The 19,969-nt window shown below is 41.1% G+C and overlaps 1 protein-coding gene across 1 annotated transcript in view; it reads left to right on the forward strand.

Moving 5' to 3' along the window:
- The window catches only part of Cbl (Cbl proto-oncogene), an 81,847-nt gene that overhangs the window by 53,955 nt on the left and 7,923 nt on the right, over nucleotides 1-19,969 (forward strand). The window contains exons 3-11 of the mRNA XM_075966239.1: nucleotides 7,669-7,815; nucleotides 10,688-10,844; nucleotides 11,869-11,990; nucleotides 12,826-12,963; nucleotides 14,647-14,734; nucleotides 15,441-15,572; nucleotides 16,032-16,235; nucleotides 18,913-19,044; nucleotides 19,132-19,509. Coding sequence (XP_075822354.1) covers nucleotides 7,669-7,815; nucleotides 10,688-10,844; nucleotides 11,869-11,990; nucleotides 12,826-12,963; nucleotides 14,647-14,734; nucleotides 15,441-15,572; nucleotides 16,032-16,235; nucleotides 18,913-19,044; nucleotides 19,132-19,509 — 1,498 coding nt within the window. The remainder of the gene's footprint in view (nucleotides 1-7,668; nucleotides 7,816-10,687; nucleotides 10,845-11,868; nucleotides 11,991-12,825; nucleotides 12,964-14,646; nucleotides 14,735-15,440; nucleotides 15,573-16,031; nucleotides 16,236-18,912; nucleotides 19,045-19,131; nucleotides 19,510-19,969) is intronic.

The following is a 19,969-nucleotide window of genomic DNA, read 5'->3' on the forward strand; positions in this document are numbered from 1 at the left end:
TGGTATTTTTTGTTTTTGAGATAGGCTGTTAGTGTATAGCCTTGGCTGGCCTGGAACTCAGAGGTCTGTGAGAACCTGTCTCTGCCTCCCTAGTGCTGAGACAGATTAATATTGACTTTTTAAAGAAGACTGAAGCTGGCATTATAGGTCTGTAATCACAGCATTTGGGAGGCTGAGGCATGAGGGTTGCTGTGCATTTAAGACCTGCCTGAGTGGTGGTGCCTGTTACCATTAATCAGAGGCAGGTGGATCTCTAGATCAAGGACAACCTGGTGTGCATAGTGAGGTCCAGGATAGCCAGGGCTGTGTAGAGAAACCCTGTCTCAAAACACAAAACAAACAAACAAAAGGACCAGCTTGTATCACATAGTAAATACCTAGCCAGCTAGGCAAGACCTTGTCTCACAACCAGCACCCTCCAAAAAAGTATTGATGCTGGATTGGTCGTGTAGCTCAGCAGCAGACTGCTTCCCCTTGAGAAACAAGGCCATGGGGTTTGATACCTAGCACCAAAAAAACCAAAACTGATTTTGCACATAGAATCAGCAGTTAATCATGGGGAAATTGAGAGAGGGGAAGAGGAAGTTGAAGGCCATAAAGTCAGTTTGCAGTTCCTTAGATGTGGGTGGTTAGAGCCAAAAGAAGTACAGAATGACCTTTCTCTGCTGTTACAGAAAGGCCTGTGCTTCTTGCAGCTATTGGGAGTTTGTAACAAAAAGTTCCGTCTTCAGCATATTGCAAAAGATGCAGTGGCTGTGTTATTCATTGGTCTTTGGAGAATGATAGAGTGTGGGAACTGATAACTCTGACAGGACTTTAACAAGTACTGCCTACTTAGCCATACACCCAAATAAGTGTCTGTTAATCCCAGCACTCAGGAAGCAGAGGCAGGCAGATCTCTTGAGTTCGAGGCCAGCCTGGTCTACAAGAGCTAGTTCCAGGACAGCTAGGACTGTTACCAAAAAAAAAAAGATAGATTCTGCTAATAACACTGTAGACACTGAATCCTAAGCCCAATGCCTTGAAGTGTTACTGGGCAAAATTGCAACTCAGATCTCTTAGAAAACTCCAACCCATGAGTTTTTAGAGACTTATTTGCTCTTGAGAAGTATGATTGTGGTGCACATCTGGTGGTTTTAAGAGATGTCTGCTGGCTTGGGGAAGAGGAGCTCTTTCTTTGAATAGGAAAATGTGTTAAATTGATTTTCAGTAACTATTTCAGTCAGCACTTTCAACTCATCTTAGGTAGCTGGTACCATTACTTCCTTACCATCAATAGCTTTCCCTTTTTTGTGGCTTACTCCATAGATTTATAAAAGCTTTCTGTCCATTATTATTTTGGCATACATTTTTGTTTCTTATTCCACACAACATTATATCTGGTAGATTTTTAGTGGAAAAATATTTGGAGAGCAGAAGATACCAACATGATAAGAGTCTTTATCTTTTCTCAGGTTCAACTTAAAGGTAACCATTTAGAGAGGCCTTTGAGAACACCTTTGTTGAAGAGCCTACTAGACATAATTTTTTTAAAAAAATAAGAATGAAGCTTGGCATTGTAGCACATGCCTTTTATCCTAGCACTCTGAAGTCAGAGGCAGGTGGATCTCTGAGGCCAACATGATCTACAAAGCAAGTTTCAGGGTAGCCAGGGCTATACAGAGAAACCCTGTCTTGAAACACACACACACACACACACACACACACACACACACACACACACACACACACACAATGTTTACATTAAATAAAAATGAAATTTTATAGAAAGGTAAGATTGACCCTGCATAGAACTAAATCAGTAAGGAATTTGTATTAGAAAAATAGTACAATTCAAAGGGGAATTGAAAACACACTGTCTTCAAACTTGACAAATCAAATATGAGAATAAGGAAAATGGAAGAAGCCAAAAATTTTGTTTATGGGAAATATGAGACACCATCATTAAATACAAAATAGGATTATGAAGAAAGAGCAGATTTGAGAACGAACATTAATTCTGATGGTGTCATTTTCAAGTGCTCCTGTTGATGGATAAATAAGGTGAGCAGTTAGAAGCTATGGAAATCTAAGATAGGGAGTTTCTATGGTGTGTGTGTGTGTGTGTGTATACGTATACGTATGTACACGACTAACAGTGCCTGTGGAGGCTAGAGGCATTGGATTTGCTAGAGGGTTTCCTTGAAGGGGAATTACAGGTAATTACAGGTTAGCTACCTGATGTGGGTGTTGGTATTGAAGCTCCTGTTTTCTGCAAGAGCAGTATATGCTCTTAACTCGGCCTCTTCCTAGCTCTGCTCAGAGTGGTTTTTGAAGTTCTGGTATTACAAAGGAAGAGAAAAGAAACTGTAGAGAATGAAAAACAGCAAAGAGCTTGGGAAATATCTCCAAGGGTTTGGAACAAAAGCTGAAGAACAGAAACAAGTAGACCCAAGAGAGGACAACATGGGAATCAAGCTTTATTTTCAGATAAAAAGTGAGATGTAAACCCTTTTTTTTGGTTTGGGGTGTTTTGTTTTTGTTTTTTGTTTTTTTGAGACAGGGTTTCTCTGTGGCTTTGGAGACTGTCCTGGAACTAGCTCTGTAGACCAGGCTGGCCTCGAACTCACAGAGATCTGCCTGCCTCTGCCTCCCAAGTGCTGGGATTAAAGGCGTGCACCACCACTGCCCAGTGACGTCATTGTTTTTTACCACTGAGTAATACTTTATTGTATAAATCTACTACATTTTCTTTATCCATTCTTCCATCGAGGGGCATCTCTAGGTTGTTTCCAGATTCTGACTATTATGAATAATGCTGCTATGAACATAGTTGTGCAAATGTCCTTGTGATGTGAGTGTGTATCCTTTGGGCATATGCCCAAAAGTGGTATTGCTGGGGCTTGAGGTAGATTGATTCCCAATTTTCAGAGAAACCACCATATTGATTTCCAAAGCAACTGTACAAGTTTGCACTCCCACCAGCAATGGAGGAGTGTTCCCCTTACTGCACATCCTCTAGCATAAGCTGTCATCCTACATATTTTTTAAAACACAATTTTAAAGATTTATCTCTCTCTCTTTTTTAAATGTGTATGTAAGTGTTTTGCCTGCATGTGTAAGTATATTCTATATGTGTGCCTGGTGCCCATGGAAGCCAGAAAAGGATATAGCATCCCCTGAAACTGGAGTTAGGCAATTTAGTTAGCTGTCGTGTTTGGGTGCTGGGAACTGAACCTGAGTTTTCTTCTCTCTTACAATGTATTTCAACCAGTTTCCCTTCCCTCCACTCTTCCAAGTCCTCCCTGCCACTTCCCATCTCCCACAGATCAACCGCTCTCTGTTTCCCTTCAGAAACAATCAGGCCTCCTAGGATTATCAACCGAACACAGCATAACAAGATGCAATAAACCCTCATCAAGACTGGTTGAGACAACCCAGTAGGAGGAATAGGAGTCCCACAAGAATTCCAAGCTAAACAACCTTAACATATCTGCAGAGGACCTAGCGCAGACCCATGCAGGCTCTGTGATTGCTGCACCAGTCTCTGTGAGCTCCTATGAGCTCTGCTTAGTTGACTCCGTGGACTTTGTTCTCATGGTGTCCTCGACCCTACTGGCTCCCCTCTTCTGTGGGATTCCCTGAGTTCTGTCTAATGTTTGGCTCTAGGTCTCTGCGTCTGTTCCCACTAGCTGCCATAAGAAACCTCTTCTCTTTCCTCTGGTGACTATTGGGCTAGGTACCAATCTATGAGTATAGTAGAATTTCATTCACTTTTTTTTTGGGGGGGGGACAGTTGTGTTTGGTTCTACTCTAGGTCTCTGGGCTATTCAGGCAGTGTAGGATATAGGCTTTCTCTTGTGCTGTGGGCATCAATTAGATGAGTGGGCAGTGGTGGCACATGCCTTTAATTCCAGCTGTTGGGAGGCAGAGGCAAGTGGATCTCCAGATCTCCGTGAGTTCAAGGCTAGCCTGGTTTACAAAGTGAATTCCAGTATAGCCACGGTGGTTACACAGAGAAATCCTGTCTTGGGAAACTTTAAAAACAAAAAACAAAGAAAAAAGGTACAGAGGAGTGGTAGGCCTGGGACACCAGTCCAGCCACAAAACCTTCGGCCTACAATCTATCCAGTCTGCCAGATGGGCTGAGGCAGGGCAATGGTGACTCAGAACTTGTAGGAGTGGCTGTAGACAGAGACTGTGCTTTTGTTTCCCTGGCTGCCCAAACCTGAATAATCACACAAAAATTATATTAATTAAACACTGTTTGGCCAGTGTTTTAGGCACATTCCTAGATAACTCTTACTTCTTAAATCAACCCATTTCTATTAATCTATATATTGCCATGAGGCTGTGGCTTATCAGTCAGTAATGGCATCTTTTTTCCTTTGGCAGCTATATAGTGTCTCTTTGACTCCACCTACTCTTCTCTATATATCTCTGTTTTAGATTTCCTGCCTGGCTTTATTCTGCTAAGCCATTGACCGAAACAGCTTTATTCATCAACCAATAAAAAGCAACACATATACAAAAGGACATCCTACATCAAGTGTCGAACCAATGACTGCTCTATCTTGAAGCCAGTGATTTTAATTGCTAAGTCATCTTTAGAATCTCTTGCCTCTGTTTTTGACTTTTTTTAAATTTCTTTATTATATTTATTGTCACTGGAGGTCACAGGACAACTTTCAGGAGTTATTCGGTCCTTCCTTCACATAAGATATGACACTCAGGTTATCAGGCTTGGCAGCAAGTGTCTTTACCCAATGAGCCATCTTGTTGCTGGCCCTGTAGCAGTGTCCTTTACACATCATACGTTTTCAGTAGTTTGGGATGTATTGTTAATCATAGGCTCTCCCTGTCTTCACAAGCTAACATTTAGCATAGTGTTCTATATTACTTGGTTCAGGTTCCCATTAGGCACTTTAGTGTTCTGCTAAGTTCTGTTTCATATATTACTTAGGATATAATCTCCTTCCTAACACTGAATTGAACCCAAGGTATCTATCTAGTTGAGGCAGTCCTGTACCAGCCCTATTTTAATGATGATGATGGTAATTTTACAACTTGACCATAGTTTCCTCTCCCTCCTTTCCTTCCAGTCCCTCCCCGCAACCTCTCTTCTGCTCTCTTCCTACTTCTCCTCCATTTCTGTTTAGAAAAAGATGGGTCTTCCATGAATATCAACCAAACATGGCTTATCAAGTTGCAGTAAGACTAAGCACCTCAAAAAAAGGTGTTGTGGAGGGGGGAAACTGAAGAGATGGCTCAGAGGTCCTGGGTTTAATTCCCAGCACCCACATGGCAGCTCCCAGATGTCTATAACTTCAGTCCAGGGAATCATACCAATGTACATAAAAAAAGGCATTAAAAAAAAGCCCCCCCCCCCCATTAAGGTTGACAAGGCATCCCAGTATGAGGAATAGCCAACAAGAGAGTCAGAGTCAGAGCCGGGCCTTGTGATGGTGCACATTTCTAATCTCATCACTCAGGAGGCAGAGGCAGGCGAATCTCTGTGAGTTCCACGACAGATAGTGAAACCCTTCCTTGAAACACCAAAAAAAAAAAAAAAAAAAAAAGGAAAAAAGGAAAAAAGGTCAGAGACAGCCTCTTCCCTGCTCCCACTGTTAGGTATCCCACAAGTAGATCAAGCTACATAACTATAACATATGCAGAGTGTCTAGGTCAGTCCTATGCAGGCTCCCTGGTGGACGGTTCAGTCTCTGTGAGCCTGCCCCTATGAGCCCAAGTTAGTTGATGCTGTAGATTTTCTTGTGGTATCCTTTACTGCTCTGGCTCCTACAATTCTTACTCCCCCCTCTTCCACAGCTCCACCTAATGTTTGGCTGTGGGTCTCTGCATCTGTTTCCATCAGTTGCTGGATGAAGCCTCTCTGATGACAATTGGGCTAGGCACTGATCTATGAGTATAGCAGAATCTCATTAGGCATCATTAGATTGACCTGTTTTGTTTTGTTTTGTTTTTGCCAGTCGTGTTTGGTCTCTGGGCTATTTGGTTCTATCCTAGGTCTCTGGGCTATCTAGCCTCTGGGTCGTCTGGGTCCTGGCGTTTCAGGTAGTCAGGGATGGGCTCCTTCTGGTGGCATGGGATTCAGGCTGGGCCAGTCATTGGTTGGCCACTCTCACAACATCTGCGCAGCCTTTATTCCAGCACATCTTGTAGGCACAACAAATTGTAGGTCAAAGGTTATGTGGCTAAGTGTCGTGAGTTTTTGATCTGAAGTTTAGATTCTACTTTGGTCAATAGCAGAAGACTAGTGCAAGGAAGAACACACACATCAGGGTAAACAGAAACTGGTATGTTAAAGCTGACTAGAAATGTCCCAGCAGCAGTTTGCAAAGTCAGAGTTGATTCATGCTGCATTTATTTTACCTTGAAAAGACAAAAAGCACCTGATGGTGACGCTGTAGCATAACAGATGAAAATGTCTTTTTTTATTAATTAAACTATTTATTTTTGGTTTTTTGAGACAGGGTTTCTCTGTAGCTTTGGAACCTGCCCTGGAACTAGCTCTTATAGACCAGGCTGGTCTCGAACTCACAGAGATCCACCTGCCTCTGCCTCCTGCGTGCTGGGATTAAAGGTGTGCGCCACCACTGCCCGCCTGAAAATGTCTTTTAAAGATGCTTTTTGTAGAACATCAATAATTAATCATGGTTTGAGATTTTGTCCAGTTATATAATAAGAATATAGAGTTTTGAGCACATAAATAGAAAATTATTAAGACAATGGAAATATGTCAAATTGGTAGTTGATTTGGTATTTAATTATCTAAAACATCTAAGTCCTGTTCTGTGTGGTGCTGACATTAGAGATAATGAGGACAATCTGATAAAATTAGAGGTATCACCTGTGTTAAATTGGTACCGTGTAGGGTCTTTATAGTCACATCCATTAAGTAGAGGTTACTAGGACAAAGTTAATTGATTGTTAAGAACAATGGTAGTATATGTACATATTTGCTTTGGATGTTAACGTTTCATTTTTTGGTAAAAAGAAGTAGTTCAGTAAAATTTAGAAATTTTAGTACAGTTTTCACCAAGTGTGATTTAGTGAAAATATTTGTCAAGTCTGGACATTTATAGTTATTATTGACAATGCTTTCATCTTGGATGTATTAACCAACATTTGGACACTGCATTTCTTTTGTGTGTGTGGTCATGGATGTGCGAAGTTGTCATGTTTGTTTGAAGCAATCTCTTACCTGTAAGCCTAAAGCAAATTTGTTCCTGTTAGCTTTTAAGCACAAATATTTGATTTCAGGAATTTTTCTTATTTACTGTATGACATTTATTTGAATGGGGAGAGAGATGGGATACATTAGATTGCCATCTTTCATTTGTTGCTAGAGCAAAATAATTCCTGAAGCCCTACATAAAGAACAGTAGCTCTTTCAATAATACACTTTTTCCTCTCACTTATTTTCATGTTCATGTTAAGCTACTTTGTATAATGAATTCAGTGCACTTAAAATATCAGTAATTTGCTGTCAGTGGTGGCTCATACCTTTAATCCCAGCTCTCAGGAGATAGAGGCAGGAGGATCTCTGAGTTTGAGGCCAGCCAGAGAGCTACATAGAGAAACCCTGCCTCAAAAAAACAAAACAAAACAAAATGTAAAAGAAATCAATAATTTATGTATTAATTATTGTACTTTGATCATTTGTAGGCGAAACCTAACCAAATTATCCCTGATCTTCAGCCACATGCTGGCAGAACTGAAAGGCATCTTTCCAAGTGGACTCTTCCAAGGAGACACTTTTCGGATTACTAAAGCAGATGCTGCAGAATTTTGGAGAAAAGCTTTTGGGGAAAAGTAAGTCTCTAGATGATAAACCTAACTATGAAAAGCTAAAGCTTGTGTTAAGAGATATTTGTTTAGAATTTGAAATTATAAAATATTTAAAACACAGTGGGTCAGCAAGATGGCTCAGTGGGTAAAGTGCTTGCTATACAGACCTGACAAGTTAGCATTTGCCCTCTGCGCTCACACATTAGCACACAGTACCATCAACAATAACAATTTAAAAAGTTAAATTATTTTTTAAATTTTGTTCTGCTATTGTTATTATTGTTGTTGTGGTTATTATTATTATTTTGGTTTTTCAAGATAGGGCTTCTCTGTGTGACAGCTTTGGCTGTCCTGGAACTCACAGATTCACTTGCCTCTGCCTGCTAAATGCTGGGATTAAAGGCATGTACTACCACACCCAGCTTTTTTTTTTTCTTTTTTCTTTTTAAACCAGGAATGGTGGTTCGTGGCTATAATCCCAGCACTAGGGAAATGAAAGCAGGAAGATAAGAACTAACTACCCTGGGCAACATGAGAGCCTCTCAAAAAACAAAATAAATAAAAATATCTAAAATATGAAAAAGCTGTCAGTGATAGTGTACACTTATAATCCCAGCACTCTGGAGGCAGAAGCAGGTGGATCTCTGGAGTTTGAGGCCAGTCTGGTCTACAGAGCAAGCACCAGGACTGGCTACACAGCTACTGAGAAACCCTATCTCGAGAAAAAAAAACCCAAAAACCAAAAAACAAACAAAAAAAGGACAAGCTTTGGGGCAAATGCATGTACTTACTTCCCAGCTTTTTGGAACATTTTTTTTTCTCCCAGCTTTTTGAGACAGAGCTTCTCTTTGTGACCCTGGCTGTCCTGGAACACACTCTGCCACCAAACTGTCCTCCAACTCAAGAGATCTGCCTGCCTCTGCCTCCCAAGTGCTGGGATTAAAGGTGTGTGCCACTATGTCCAATTTTTCCCAATTTTTTTTTCTTTTGGTTTTTCAAGACAGGGTTTCTCTGTAGCTTTGGAACCTGTCCTGGAACTAGCTCTTGTAGACCAGGCTGGCCTCGAACTCACAGAGATCTGCCTGCCAAGTGCTGGGATTAAAGGCATGTGCCACCACCGCCCGGCTTTCCAGCTTTTTCCAATCTTTAAAGAAATAAAACTGCAATTAAGATGAAGTCTGTATTCTTTGATTGAATGAATATTCTTCCTTTTCTCTCCCTGTCTATTCTGTTAATGGGCATTTACGTTACAAATTATTGGTTTAAATTTTTTAAACTGTGTATATGTGTGTATTTATACACGTGAGTATAGTATAGAGGCCAAAAGAGGGTGGCAGATCTCCTGGAGCTGAAGTTATAGGGTGTTGTGAGCTGTTGGATGTGGCGCTATAAACTGAACCTGGGTCTTGTGGAAGAATGATACCTGACATTAACACTGAGCCACCTCTCAGCCCCACATTTCAAATTATTGCTGTTTCAAACTTGAGTGGTGTCATGGTTGTTTTCATAGGCTAGGAATTCTCCTTAGTTACATAGCTAAGAATGTTACTGGTAAGTCATTGGGTTTCACTTTTTCCCCTTCTACTAAATATTGCCTAATTGCTTTCAAAAATGGTTTGTATGAGTTGCTTTCTCTTTCTCATTTGTTTTGTTTTGTTTGTTTGGTTGGTTTTTGGTATTTGGGGGGTGGGGGCAGGATTTCTCTGAGTAACCCTGACTGTCCTGGGAATGCTCTTGTGTTAGACTTAGGCTGATCTTGAACTCGGAGATCTGCCTACTTCTGTCTCCTGAGTGCTAGTAAGAGTTACAGGATTTGAGCTATGTTGCAGTACAGCACAGCACTTGCCTAGAGTGATTCAGGTCCTGTTTTCAAACCTTAGCAGTGAAGAAAGTGTACTAATTAAAAAGAAAATGCTAATGTATAGCTAGGCGTGGTAGTGCACACTATAATTCCAGCTCTTGAGAAGCAGAGGCAGGAATTTGAGGCCAGGCAGCAATGCAAAAGTTCCTGGGCCACTCCCCCCACCTTTTTTTCTTTTTTCTTCAAAAAAATAGGCAAACAGCTGGTGGTGCAGACCTTTAATCCCAGCGCTCAGGAGTCAGGGGCAGGCGCATCTTTGTGAGTTTGAAGCCAGTCTGGTCTACAGAATGAGTTTCAGGTCAGGCTCTAAAGCTACAGAGAAACCCTGTCTCAACCCCCCCCTCCCAAAATAAATCTCTCACAGAAGTCAAATTATATTTAAACTAAGAACAGAAAGAAGAAAATAAGGGATATGTTTGTTAACTTCCTAATGAGTAACAGATGATTTTCTACAATTCTCTGGCCAAAAATGTCACATATTAATCACCTTCTCATCCTTCTACAGGCAATTTCTTCTAACCTAGAAGCATAGAAGAAAGATGATGAGGCTATGTTTTTTTTTAAACAGGGTTTTACCATGCAGACTCTGGTTAGCCTTGAACTTTCCATCCCCTTCCTCAGCTTCACCATGCTGAAATGAGAGGTTCAGACCTCTACACCAAGTTTTTCTTTGGAAATGGCATCTCACTAGGCCTAGCTGGCCTGGGAACTCATAGAGACCCACTTGTCTCTGCTGGAACTAAAGGCTTAAGCCATCACACCTGGTTTTGAACTAAACTGTGAAAATCACAGTCAGGCAGGGTAGTGGTGCCGCGTCTTTAATCCCAGCACTCAGATCTCTGCGGAGGCAGTCAGATCTCTGTGAGTTTGAGGCCAGTCTGAGTTAAAGGACAGCCAGAGCTCTTAAACAGAGAAACCCTGTCTTGAAAAAATAAAACAAAATAAAAACAAACAGAAAAAAGAAAATCACAGTCAGTCCATATCTGCAATTGCCTATTATCTCATTGTGCCTTCTCTCACCCCACTCCACCTCAGGACAATAGTTCCTTGGAAGAGCTTTCGACAGGCCCTTCATGAAGTGCATCCCATCAGTTCTGGGCTGGAGGCCATGGCTTTGAAGTCCACTATTGATCTGACCTGCAATGATTATATTTCTGTTTTTGAATTTGATATCTTTACACGACTATTTCAGGTAGGATACTAAAGTCATTGACTAACCTGGTACTATTTTTATGAAGAGAAAGCTCTTTTTTTAAAAAACAAAAAAAGATAAAAACTGAGTGTGGTGGCTTGTAATTATAATCCTACCACTTAGGGTTTTGAGGCAAGATGATTGCTGAGTTCAAGGCCAGCCTGGGCTAAAGAGTGAGTTAGAAGCAAGCATGGCCTATAGGATAATGCCCCGTCTGAACTAGGAAAAAAAAAGTAACGTTAAGGATTTTGTCTATCTTAAAAGCATTTCAGTTCAGTACTGGAGAGATGGCTCAACAGGTAACAGCACTTGCTGCTCTTGCAGAGGACTCTGGTTCAATTTCCGTGGTGACTTGCAACTACCCATAACCCTAGTTCTAGGTGATCTAACGTCCTGTCCTGACTTCTGTGGGCATCACACATGCGTGTAGTTTGCCTGCATACTTGCAAGCAAAATACTCCTACATATTAAAAAAAAAACACAATCTAAAAGTGTTTTAATTCATTTTAGAAACTTGTAAACAAAAGAAAGATTAAAATTTAAACTTGTATTATTAATTTTAGAATTGTGAGTGTGGAGAAAATAGAGACGGTTTATTAAGAAAGACAGAGAAAGGCATTCCCAAGATTGGAAGTGGGTCTGAGAGTTGAGAAAGGTCCTAAGTATTGGTCCTTCAATGTGTGTATGTGCCAACTTGAGTAAGCATTCATTAAGAGCTTAATAATTGTACATATAGGCCCTATTCTGTTTTTCTGGGGCTTGTTTGTCACTGTTTGACTTTAATACTGTTAAGAGCTGCTGAGCAATTTTGTGTGTATAGTTGTCTCCCTATACAAGACAGCTTGTATTCTGAACTCTCAAAGCGTCTATTCTCCCAAATATATTTGTCATTCCCAAAGAATGACAATAGAGAATTTGTGACAAATTTGTATTTGAGAGGTGAAGTTTTTTTCTTTTGTTCTTCATTGTTCTGAAGGTGTATGTCTGAGCCAGATGGTTTATGATTGATCTTTTATTTCTTTAGCCCTGGTCCTCTTTGCTTAGAAATTGGAACAGCCTTGCTGTAACTCACCCTGGTTACATGGCTTTCCTGACATATGATGAAGTGAAAGCAAGGCTCCAGAAGTTCATTCACAAACCTGGCAGGTCAGTACCTTGAAGTTGATTCACAAACCTGGCAGACTGAAGGAAAGAGGTTTGTTCTCCTGAATTTCATTCTCTCATGATTTTTGTTAGAGTTAAAGGAACATCATTTTTTACTGGTTCCCCAGTAGCCCAGTTTTGGGGATAGGATTGATTTAATCAACTCATGTGATCTAGTAAATGTTTTGTTTTGTTTTGTTTTGTTTTTGGGGTTTTCGAGACAGGGTTTCTCTGTGGCTTTGGAGCCTGTCCTGGAACTAGCTCTGTAGACCAGGCTGGTCTTGAACTCACAGAGATCCGCCTGCCTCTGCCTCCCGAGTGCTGGGATTAAAGGCGTGCGCCACCACCGCCCGGCCTAGTAAATGTTTTTAAGCCAATATAGAATAGGATTTATGCTGGGTGCTTAGAGTCCGAGTACACAAGAGCTTAGAAAGCTAAAGCAGGAGAATGGTTCGAGACCAACCTGAAAAATATATCAAAATCCTGTCTCCAGTAAATAGAACAGTGAGGTATTTTGCTTCTGTTATGGAATCATTAGAGGAGTTGATTTTTTTTTTATGTTGGAGAGAGTGAACTGAGGCCTGCAGACATACTACAGCATTCATTTTCCCCCTAAGCTATGCCCCAGTCCCTTGAAAAAGTTACTTTAAATTCTTTTCAAGTTTGCACAAGAAAAGAGTTTTATTATTTATGTTTTCATATATACTTTGTTGTTATTCATATTCATCCTTTTCCCCTGAAGAAGATATTCTTAATGGTCTTTTTTTTAAATCCTGTCTCTATCTTGCTTTATGTCTGATAGCATATATATTGAAACTTTGCTAATCTCTGTCCTCAGTTACATCTTCCGGCTGAGCTGTACTCGTCTGGGTCAGTGGGCTATTGGGTACGTTACTGCTGATGGGAACATTCTGCAGACAATCCCACACAATAAACCACTCTTCCAAGCACTGATTGATGGCTTCAGGGAAGGCTTGTGAGTATCACTGCTTTCTGTTGTCTCTTAACATCTAGGAACTGGGGACACCAGTGCTTCTTCATTAGTGGCTTCTATTGCATGTTTTTTTTTCTGCAGACTAAAATTTCAGGAATGTGTTAACATGCCACCTTACCCTGCCTTGAGGTTGAAGCAGCTTTGTTCTTTTGGGGGGCTCCCTAAGTGAGACTGGCTATCTTTGTTGTTTTAGTTAGTGCCACGAATAAACTTTATCACTTTTTCCAAATAACTTAGTTTTAAAGCAAAATTAGGATAAAAAGCTATGCAAGGATCAGGACATTCTGCTGCTTCTTTAACTAGTCAGTGAGAGGGTGATTAGATGTTCCAGTGACAGCAGACCTCAGTTGCCTTCAGCCTAGTTTTAGTCTGATTCAGTTGTTTTTTTTTCTTCAGGCCTTGGGCTAATATTTATGGTTAAGTTCTTACTCCTGAATTTCTTACTTTAGGAATTTAAATTTATTTTCAGTCAGTAAACACTGAAAATACTGTTATGGGTATCAGAACAGCAACTCTGTTCTAAAATTACTAGGAAAAGACATTTTCCATTATGTTTCATCTCAGCATTAGCATTGAGGCAAGGAGAGGTGCTGCTCCTAACATCTGAGCAGTCTGGTGCTGAGATCACTGTAGATGATCTCAGTGGCTTCATTTGCTTCCGGTTCTACCACTTGTAAATTGGGGTCTCTAGTCAGTAGCAAACGTAGCACAGGGCATGATGGCATGCACCCATAATCCCAGCACTCCAGGAACTGGACTACATAACAAGGCCCTCTCTCAGCAATCAAAAATAAAAGAAAAAAATATTTATGCCTCATGGCCATTGAAAATAGAGGCTGACAAACTATGACCCATCAGCTAGGTGTTTGATACAGCCTGCAGATCAAGGTGATAGTTGCTTGGGGATTTTGTTTTGATTGTTGAGACAGGGTCTCACCAGGTAACACTGGCTAGCTTAAAACTTACTTCTTACTTTGTAAGCCAGGCTGACCTCCAATTCACAGAGACCTGCCTGGTTCTGCTTCCCAAGTGCTGGGATTAAAATTAAAATTAAACCATGCCAGCACCCATGGTTTAATCACTTATTTTTACACGTGGGAGCATTTTGCCTGCCTGCCTGCCTGCTTCTATAGGCACCACTTGCAAGCCTGTTACATGAGGAGACCAGAAGAGGGCATCAGAATTTTGGAACTTGAGTTAAAGTTGTGAGCCTCCAAGTGGTTGCTAGTAATCAAACTTAGATCCTCTTGGCTGTGGTGGTACAGACCTTTAATCTCAACAATGTGGAGGCAGAAGAAGGTAGGTCTCTAAATTTGAGGACAGCTTGATCTACATAGTGAGACCCTGTCTCAAAATGAAAACAAACAAACAAAACCCCAGATCCTCTGGAAGAATAGCCATCTCTCCAGCCCCTTGTTACTTGTTTCAAAGATGTGGTAGCTGGGCAATGATGGCACTTGTGTTTAATACTCGGAAGGCAGAGACAGGCGGATCTCTGTAAATTCAAGCCATCCTAGCCTACAGAGCAAGTTCCAGGACAGTCCCTAAAGCTACAGAGAAACCCTGTCTTAACAAACAAAAAAGTGGTAGATTTCATTTGTCTGTTTTACTTTGCACTGATAATTTGACCTGATTGAAACGCAAGGATTATTCATCTCTTTCTAGCTATTTATTTCCTGATGGGCGAAGTCAAAATCCTGACCTGACAGGTTTATGTGAACCAACACCGCAAGATCATATCAAAGTAACCCAGGTGAGTTTTGTTTTATAATTATATTCATTGGAGCTGAACTTTTGGGTGTATTCTCAGAACTCAGTAATAGTCTAAATATTACAACAATTAGATTTTAAACTATTGATTAAATTAGTGAGTGTGTATGTGCATGTATGGTGTGGTGTTGCATGTGTATGAGGAGGCCTGACCGAGGTCAATAATGAGCATTTTTTAGTCATTCTCCATCCCGATTTTTTAAAAATAGAGTCTCTTATTGAACCTGGACCTGACTGATCGGCTTGGGTGGCTGGGCATCGAGCCCCTGGGATCTCTCTGTCTCTGTCCCCCAGCCTTAGGGTTACAGATGTGTGTGCCTTTTAGGTGGTCCTGGGGATCTGAACTCAGGTTCTCATTCTTGTACAGTAATCAGTTTTTCTACTGATGGAGCCATCTCCTCGGCACCTAATGTGACATTGCTATTTGAGTAAACTTTTTATGTGCAAGGGTACCTGTACCTCTGGATGAATGCGTGTACGCCACATACATGTATATCTGTGAAGATAAGAAAAAGGCATCAGAGCTGGAGTTTTTATGTGGGTGCTGGGAAGAACAGCCAGTGCTCTTAGTCACTGAGCCATCTCTCCAGCACCACTCTTTGAGTAAATTTGACAGTCTTTTGGTTTTCATGTTGTTAACATTTAGTATCACTCATTCAACACATTTTCTCTCAATTTTTTCATCAAAGGAACAATATGAATTATACTGTGAGATGGGCTCCACATTTCAACTATGTAAAATATGTGCGGAAAATGATAAGGATGTGAAGATTGAGCCCTGTGGACACCTCATGTGCACATCCTGCCTTACATCGTGGCAGGTATGGATATCCAAACTCTGTTTTCTCTGTGTGGTTACTCTGAGAGTAAGGTATTATACATACTTTATAGATAGGAAGGGTAGGGTAAGTTCAATTTTTTTAAGTCCCCTTCTCTTGCTTGCTTCCCCCCCGCCCCCAATTTGGATATTTAAGGTAAGGCCTCATTTAACCACTGCTGGCTACCGTATGAATTTTGGAAGATGACTTCAAACTCCTGTGCCTTCTGCTTTGACCTCCCAAATGCTGGCATTACAAGGGTGGGCCACAGTACCTAACTCTTCTCCTATTCTCTCTCTTCTTCTGGGCACTGAGGAATAATTCCAGGGCCTGCTAAGCACACACTACCTCTGAATTATATTCTTCATTAAGTCTCTTTTATCTGTAGGAGCAGTAATTACTAGGAGATGAGTATGTTACATTCTTTCAGAATATCTGTTGCTCTCATTTGTTCTTCTGCAGGAATCAGAAGGTCAGGGCTGTCCATTCTGCCGATGTGAAATCAAAGGTACTGAGCCCATCGTGGTGGATCCATTTGACCCCAGAGGCAGTGGCAGTCTATTAAGACAAGGAACTGAAGGAGCTCCTTCCCCAAATTATGATGATGATGATGATGAACGAGCTGATGATTCTATCTTCATGATGAAGGAGTTGGCAGGTGCCAAGGTAAGACTGGAATTCGGGGGCATTGGAGATACAACTTGGTGTTAGAGAAATGTCTTGGTCAGCATTTCTGTTATTATGATAAAATACTGACCAAAAGCAATTTGGGGAGGAAAGGATTTATAGCTTGTAGTTCATCATCAGGGAAGTCAGGGCAACACTGGGAGGCTTTCTTCCTTTGTTAGAACTGAGGATTAAGGGAGGGAGATGCTTGAGAATTTTATAAAAATACTAGTATTCATTTCTTCACTGAATGGCACATGAATAGTGTTTTTTTATTCTATTCTTTGTAGCTTTCAGTTTGTTATATATTAACTTTTAGACGATATTAAAATTTGACTCTCTTTCCCTCCTTAAAATCTTACCATAAAAGTGTATGAAAACATGGCGCTGCCTGGTTCTTCACACCCGGCAGCTGTCATTTGTTGTTTTGTTTCTTTTTCTGCGCTGTACCTTGGACTTGAGCTCTAGGCACGTAACTGCTACCACTGAGCCACAGCATTGATCTGAGGGGTGTATGAATTTGTTGTATAAAGTTGAAGGTTTGGGGTTTTTTTGTTGTTGTTTTTTTATAACCTAACTTCCTGTTTTTCCTGAAATAATTATATTTCTAGTTTTCAGTTTGCATCTGTCACTAATAAGAAGACCATGTTTTAAAGCATCTTCTCAAGTGGCTGCATTAAGAAATAAATGCTAAGCCCAGCAGTGATGGTGGTGCACACACCTTTAATCCTGGCACTTGGGAGGCAGAGGCAGGAGGATCTCTGTGAGTTTGAGGTCAGCCTGGTCTACAGAGCAAATTTCAGGATAGCCAGGGCTACACAGAGAAACCCTGTCTCTCAAAACTGAAAAGAAAAAAAAAGAAAGGACTGCGATCAGCAAACTGTACAGTGCAGTAGGTAGCATATAATACAGTGCTGTGATCCTCGGCAGTCATCTGTGTACCTTCCATCTGCTCTGCTCACTCTAAGTGGACTGTTTCCCTGCCATCCTTTCCTCTCATGGACCTGATTGCCTCTCCTCTGCAAAGACTTATTTCTTGCATCCCATGTTTTCTTTTTCCCTTTTTGAGGGAACTATGCCCTTGAAATATCTTTCTGGGAGCCTGGAGAGATTGCTCAATGGTTAAGAGCATATGGTACTCTTCTAGAGGACCCAAATTGGATTCCCTGTATCCATGTGCGACACCTCACAGTTACCTGTAACTCCAGTTCCTGAAGGATCCAAATTTGTAATCTTGTAGTCACCTGCACCCATATACAAATGACTACACACAGACACTTATACATAATTAAAAATAGTAAAAATAAATCTTTAAAAATATCTCTGGCCGGGCAATGGTGGTGCATGCCTTTAATCCCAGAATTTGGGAGACAGGGGCAGGTGGATCTCTGTGAGTTCGAGGCCAGCCTGGTCTACAGAGTGAGTTCCAGGACAGGCTCCAAAGCTATACAGAGAAATCCTGTCTCAAAAACAAACAAACAAACAAAAAATAATCACTGTGAAAAGGTGAAAGAGTAACTTTCTGGGGTCTTTGAACAAAGGGGACACTATATATAGATTGGAGGTCTTTAGGGGAAGTCAGCAAGTGCTAGACTAGATACTGATGGAGTGAGAGTTAGCTTGGTGAATAACTTAACATTTTTAGTTCTAATATTAAGCTGAATTTTCACCTGAGGTAGAGCCTGGTTTTTTGAGGCTTCAATTAGTCTGTCGTTGTCTCTTCAATGTCCTGTATATTTTGGTTGTTTTTAGAAATTTTACTTAATTGGGCGGTGGTGGTGCACGCCTTTAATCCCAGCACTCAGGAGGCAGAGGCAGGCGGATCTCTGTGAGTTCGAGACCAGCCTGGTCTACAAGAGCTAGTTCCAGGACAGGCTCCAAAAACCACAGAGAAACCTTGTCTCAAAAAACCAAAAAAAAAAAAGAAAAGAAAGAAAAAAGAAATTTTACTTAATATTCTTTTTCCAGATAATATAAATATTTTGTCTTTAAATTTTTTTATTTACTATTATTTGTGTGTGTGTGTGTTTGTGCATGATTATCTGTAAGGGAACAGGGGTGCCATGGCCTTCCTATGGAGGTCAGAAGACAATTTTGTGGTCTTATTTGTTTGCTTTTAAGATTTATTTTATGTTTATGAGTGCTTTATCTGCACTCACGCCTTTATGCCAGAAGAGAGCATCAGATATCAGTAGAGATGGTTGCAAGCCACCTTGTGGTTGTTGGGAATTGAACTCAGGACCTCTGGAAGAGCAGCCAGTGTTTTCAACTGCTGAGCCCTCTCTCTAGCCCCTAGAAGACAACTTTGCAGGGTCAGTTCTCTCCTTCCACCTTTATGTGCATTCCAAGGGTTGAACTCAGGTTGCCAGACTTGCACAGCAAGCACATTTACCTAGTTTAAATCTTGATAATAGTCTTTTTTTTTTCTCCAAAGATAAAGAGATAGAGTATTGTAGTAGTTTTTAAAATTGTGAGGGAATCTCTTTTTCGTCTGTCTGATTGAGAGTGCCCTCTTACAGTGATATAAACATAGTCCAGGATTTCAAAAATATCTGCGATTTTATAGGTTTGTGTGACCCAGCACCTATGATCACATAGTATTTGCTGTCTCCAGCATTAGGATTGAAAGATGCTGTTCCCTAAACAAGAGTAACCCTTTCAATCTCATCGGTTCTAGGTGGAAAGGCCTTCTTCTCCGTTCTCCATGGCCCCACAAGCTTCCCTTCCTCCAGTGCCACCAAGACTTGACCTTCTACAACAGCGAGTATCTGCTCCTCCCAGCACTTCAGTTCTGGGGACTACTTCTAAGGCAAAGCATTATCCATTTCTGCACTTTGATGGGCCTTTCTTATATAAAACTGGTTTTGATTGATTTGTTCCCATCTTATTTCCATAGGCTGCTTCTGGCTCCCTTCATAAAGACAAACCATTGCCAATACCTCCCACACTTCGAGATCTTCCACCACCACCCCCTCCAGACCGGCCTTACTCTGTTGGAGCAGAAACACGGCCTCAGAGACGCCCCCTGCCTTGTACACCAGGCGATTGTCCATCTAGAGACAAACTGCCCCCCGTCCCCTCTAGCCGCCCAGGGGACTCATGGTTGCCTCGGCCAATCCCTAAAGTACCAGTAGCTACCCCAAGCCCTAGTGATCCTTGGAGTGGAAGAGAACTGACAAATCGGCACTCACTTCCCTTTTCATTGCCCTCACAAGTGGAATCCAGAGCAGATGTTCCTAGGCTGGGAAGCACATTTAGTCTGGACACTTCCATGGTAAGTAAGTCCTGAATTTTAGACCATTTTGCTTAGGAGTATCTGTAGGTGGCATTTTATGGTCAGAAGTGTTTTCATTGGACTGGGTGTGGTGGTAAATACTTTTAATCCCACTGAAGGCAGGGGCACTCAGACTTCAGAGTTCAAGGTCAACCTGGTCTACAGAGGAGTTCCCGGAGGGAGACAGCTAGGGCTGTTACAGGAGAAACCCTGCCTCAATAAATGAATGAATGAATGAATGAATGAATGAATGAATGAATGAATGAATGAATAAACAAACAAACAAACAAATAAATAAAAATAAATGTGTCTGTATATAGTGTAGTGTAGAGTATCTGGTGCCAGTGACCACGTGGGAGTGTTTTACCAGAAGTTAGGTTAAATGGATCCTTTAGAGTGCATGAAAGGAATTCACAAAGGCTTTGAAGCAGTCAATACGTGGAAAGACATAAGATGTGAA

The sequence above is a fragment of the Microtus pennsylvanicus genome, chromosome 3 (assembly GCF_037038515.1).
Source record: "Microtus pennsylvanicus isolate mMicPen1 chromosome 3, mMicPen1.hap1, whole genome shotgun sequence".
In the NCBI taxonomy this organism is placed as follows: Eukaryota; Metazoa; Chordata; class Mammalia; order Rodentia; family Cricetidae; genus Microtus; species Microtus pennsylvanicus.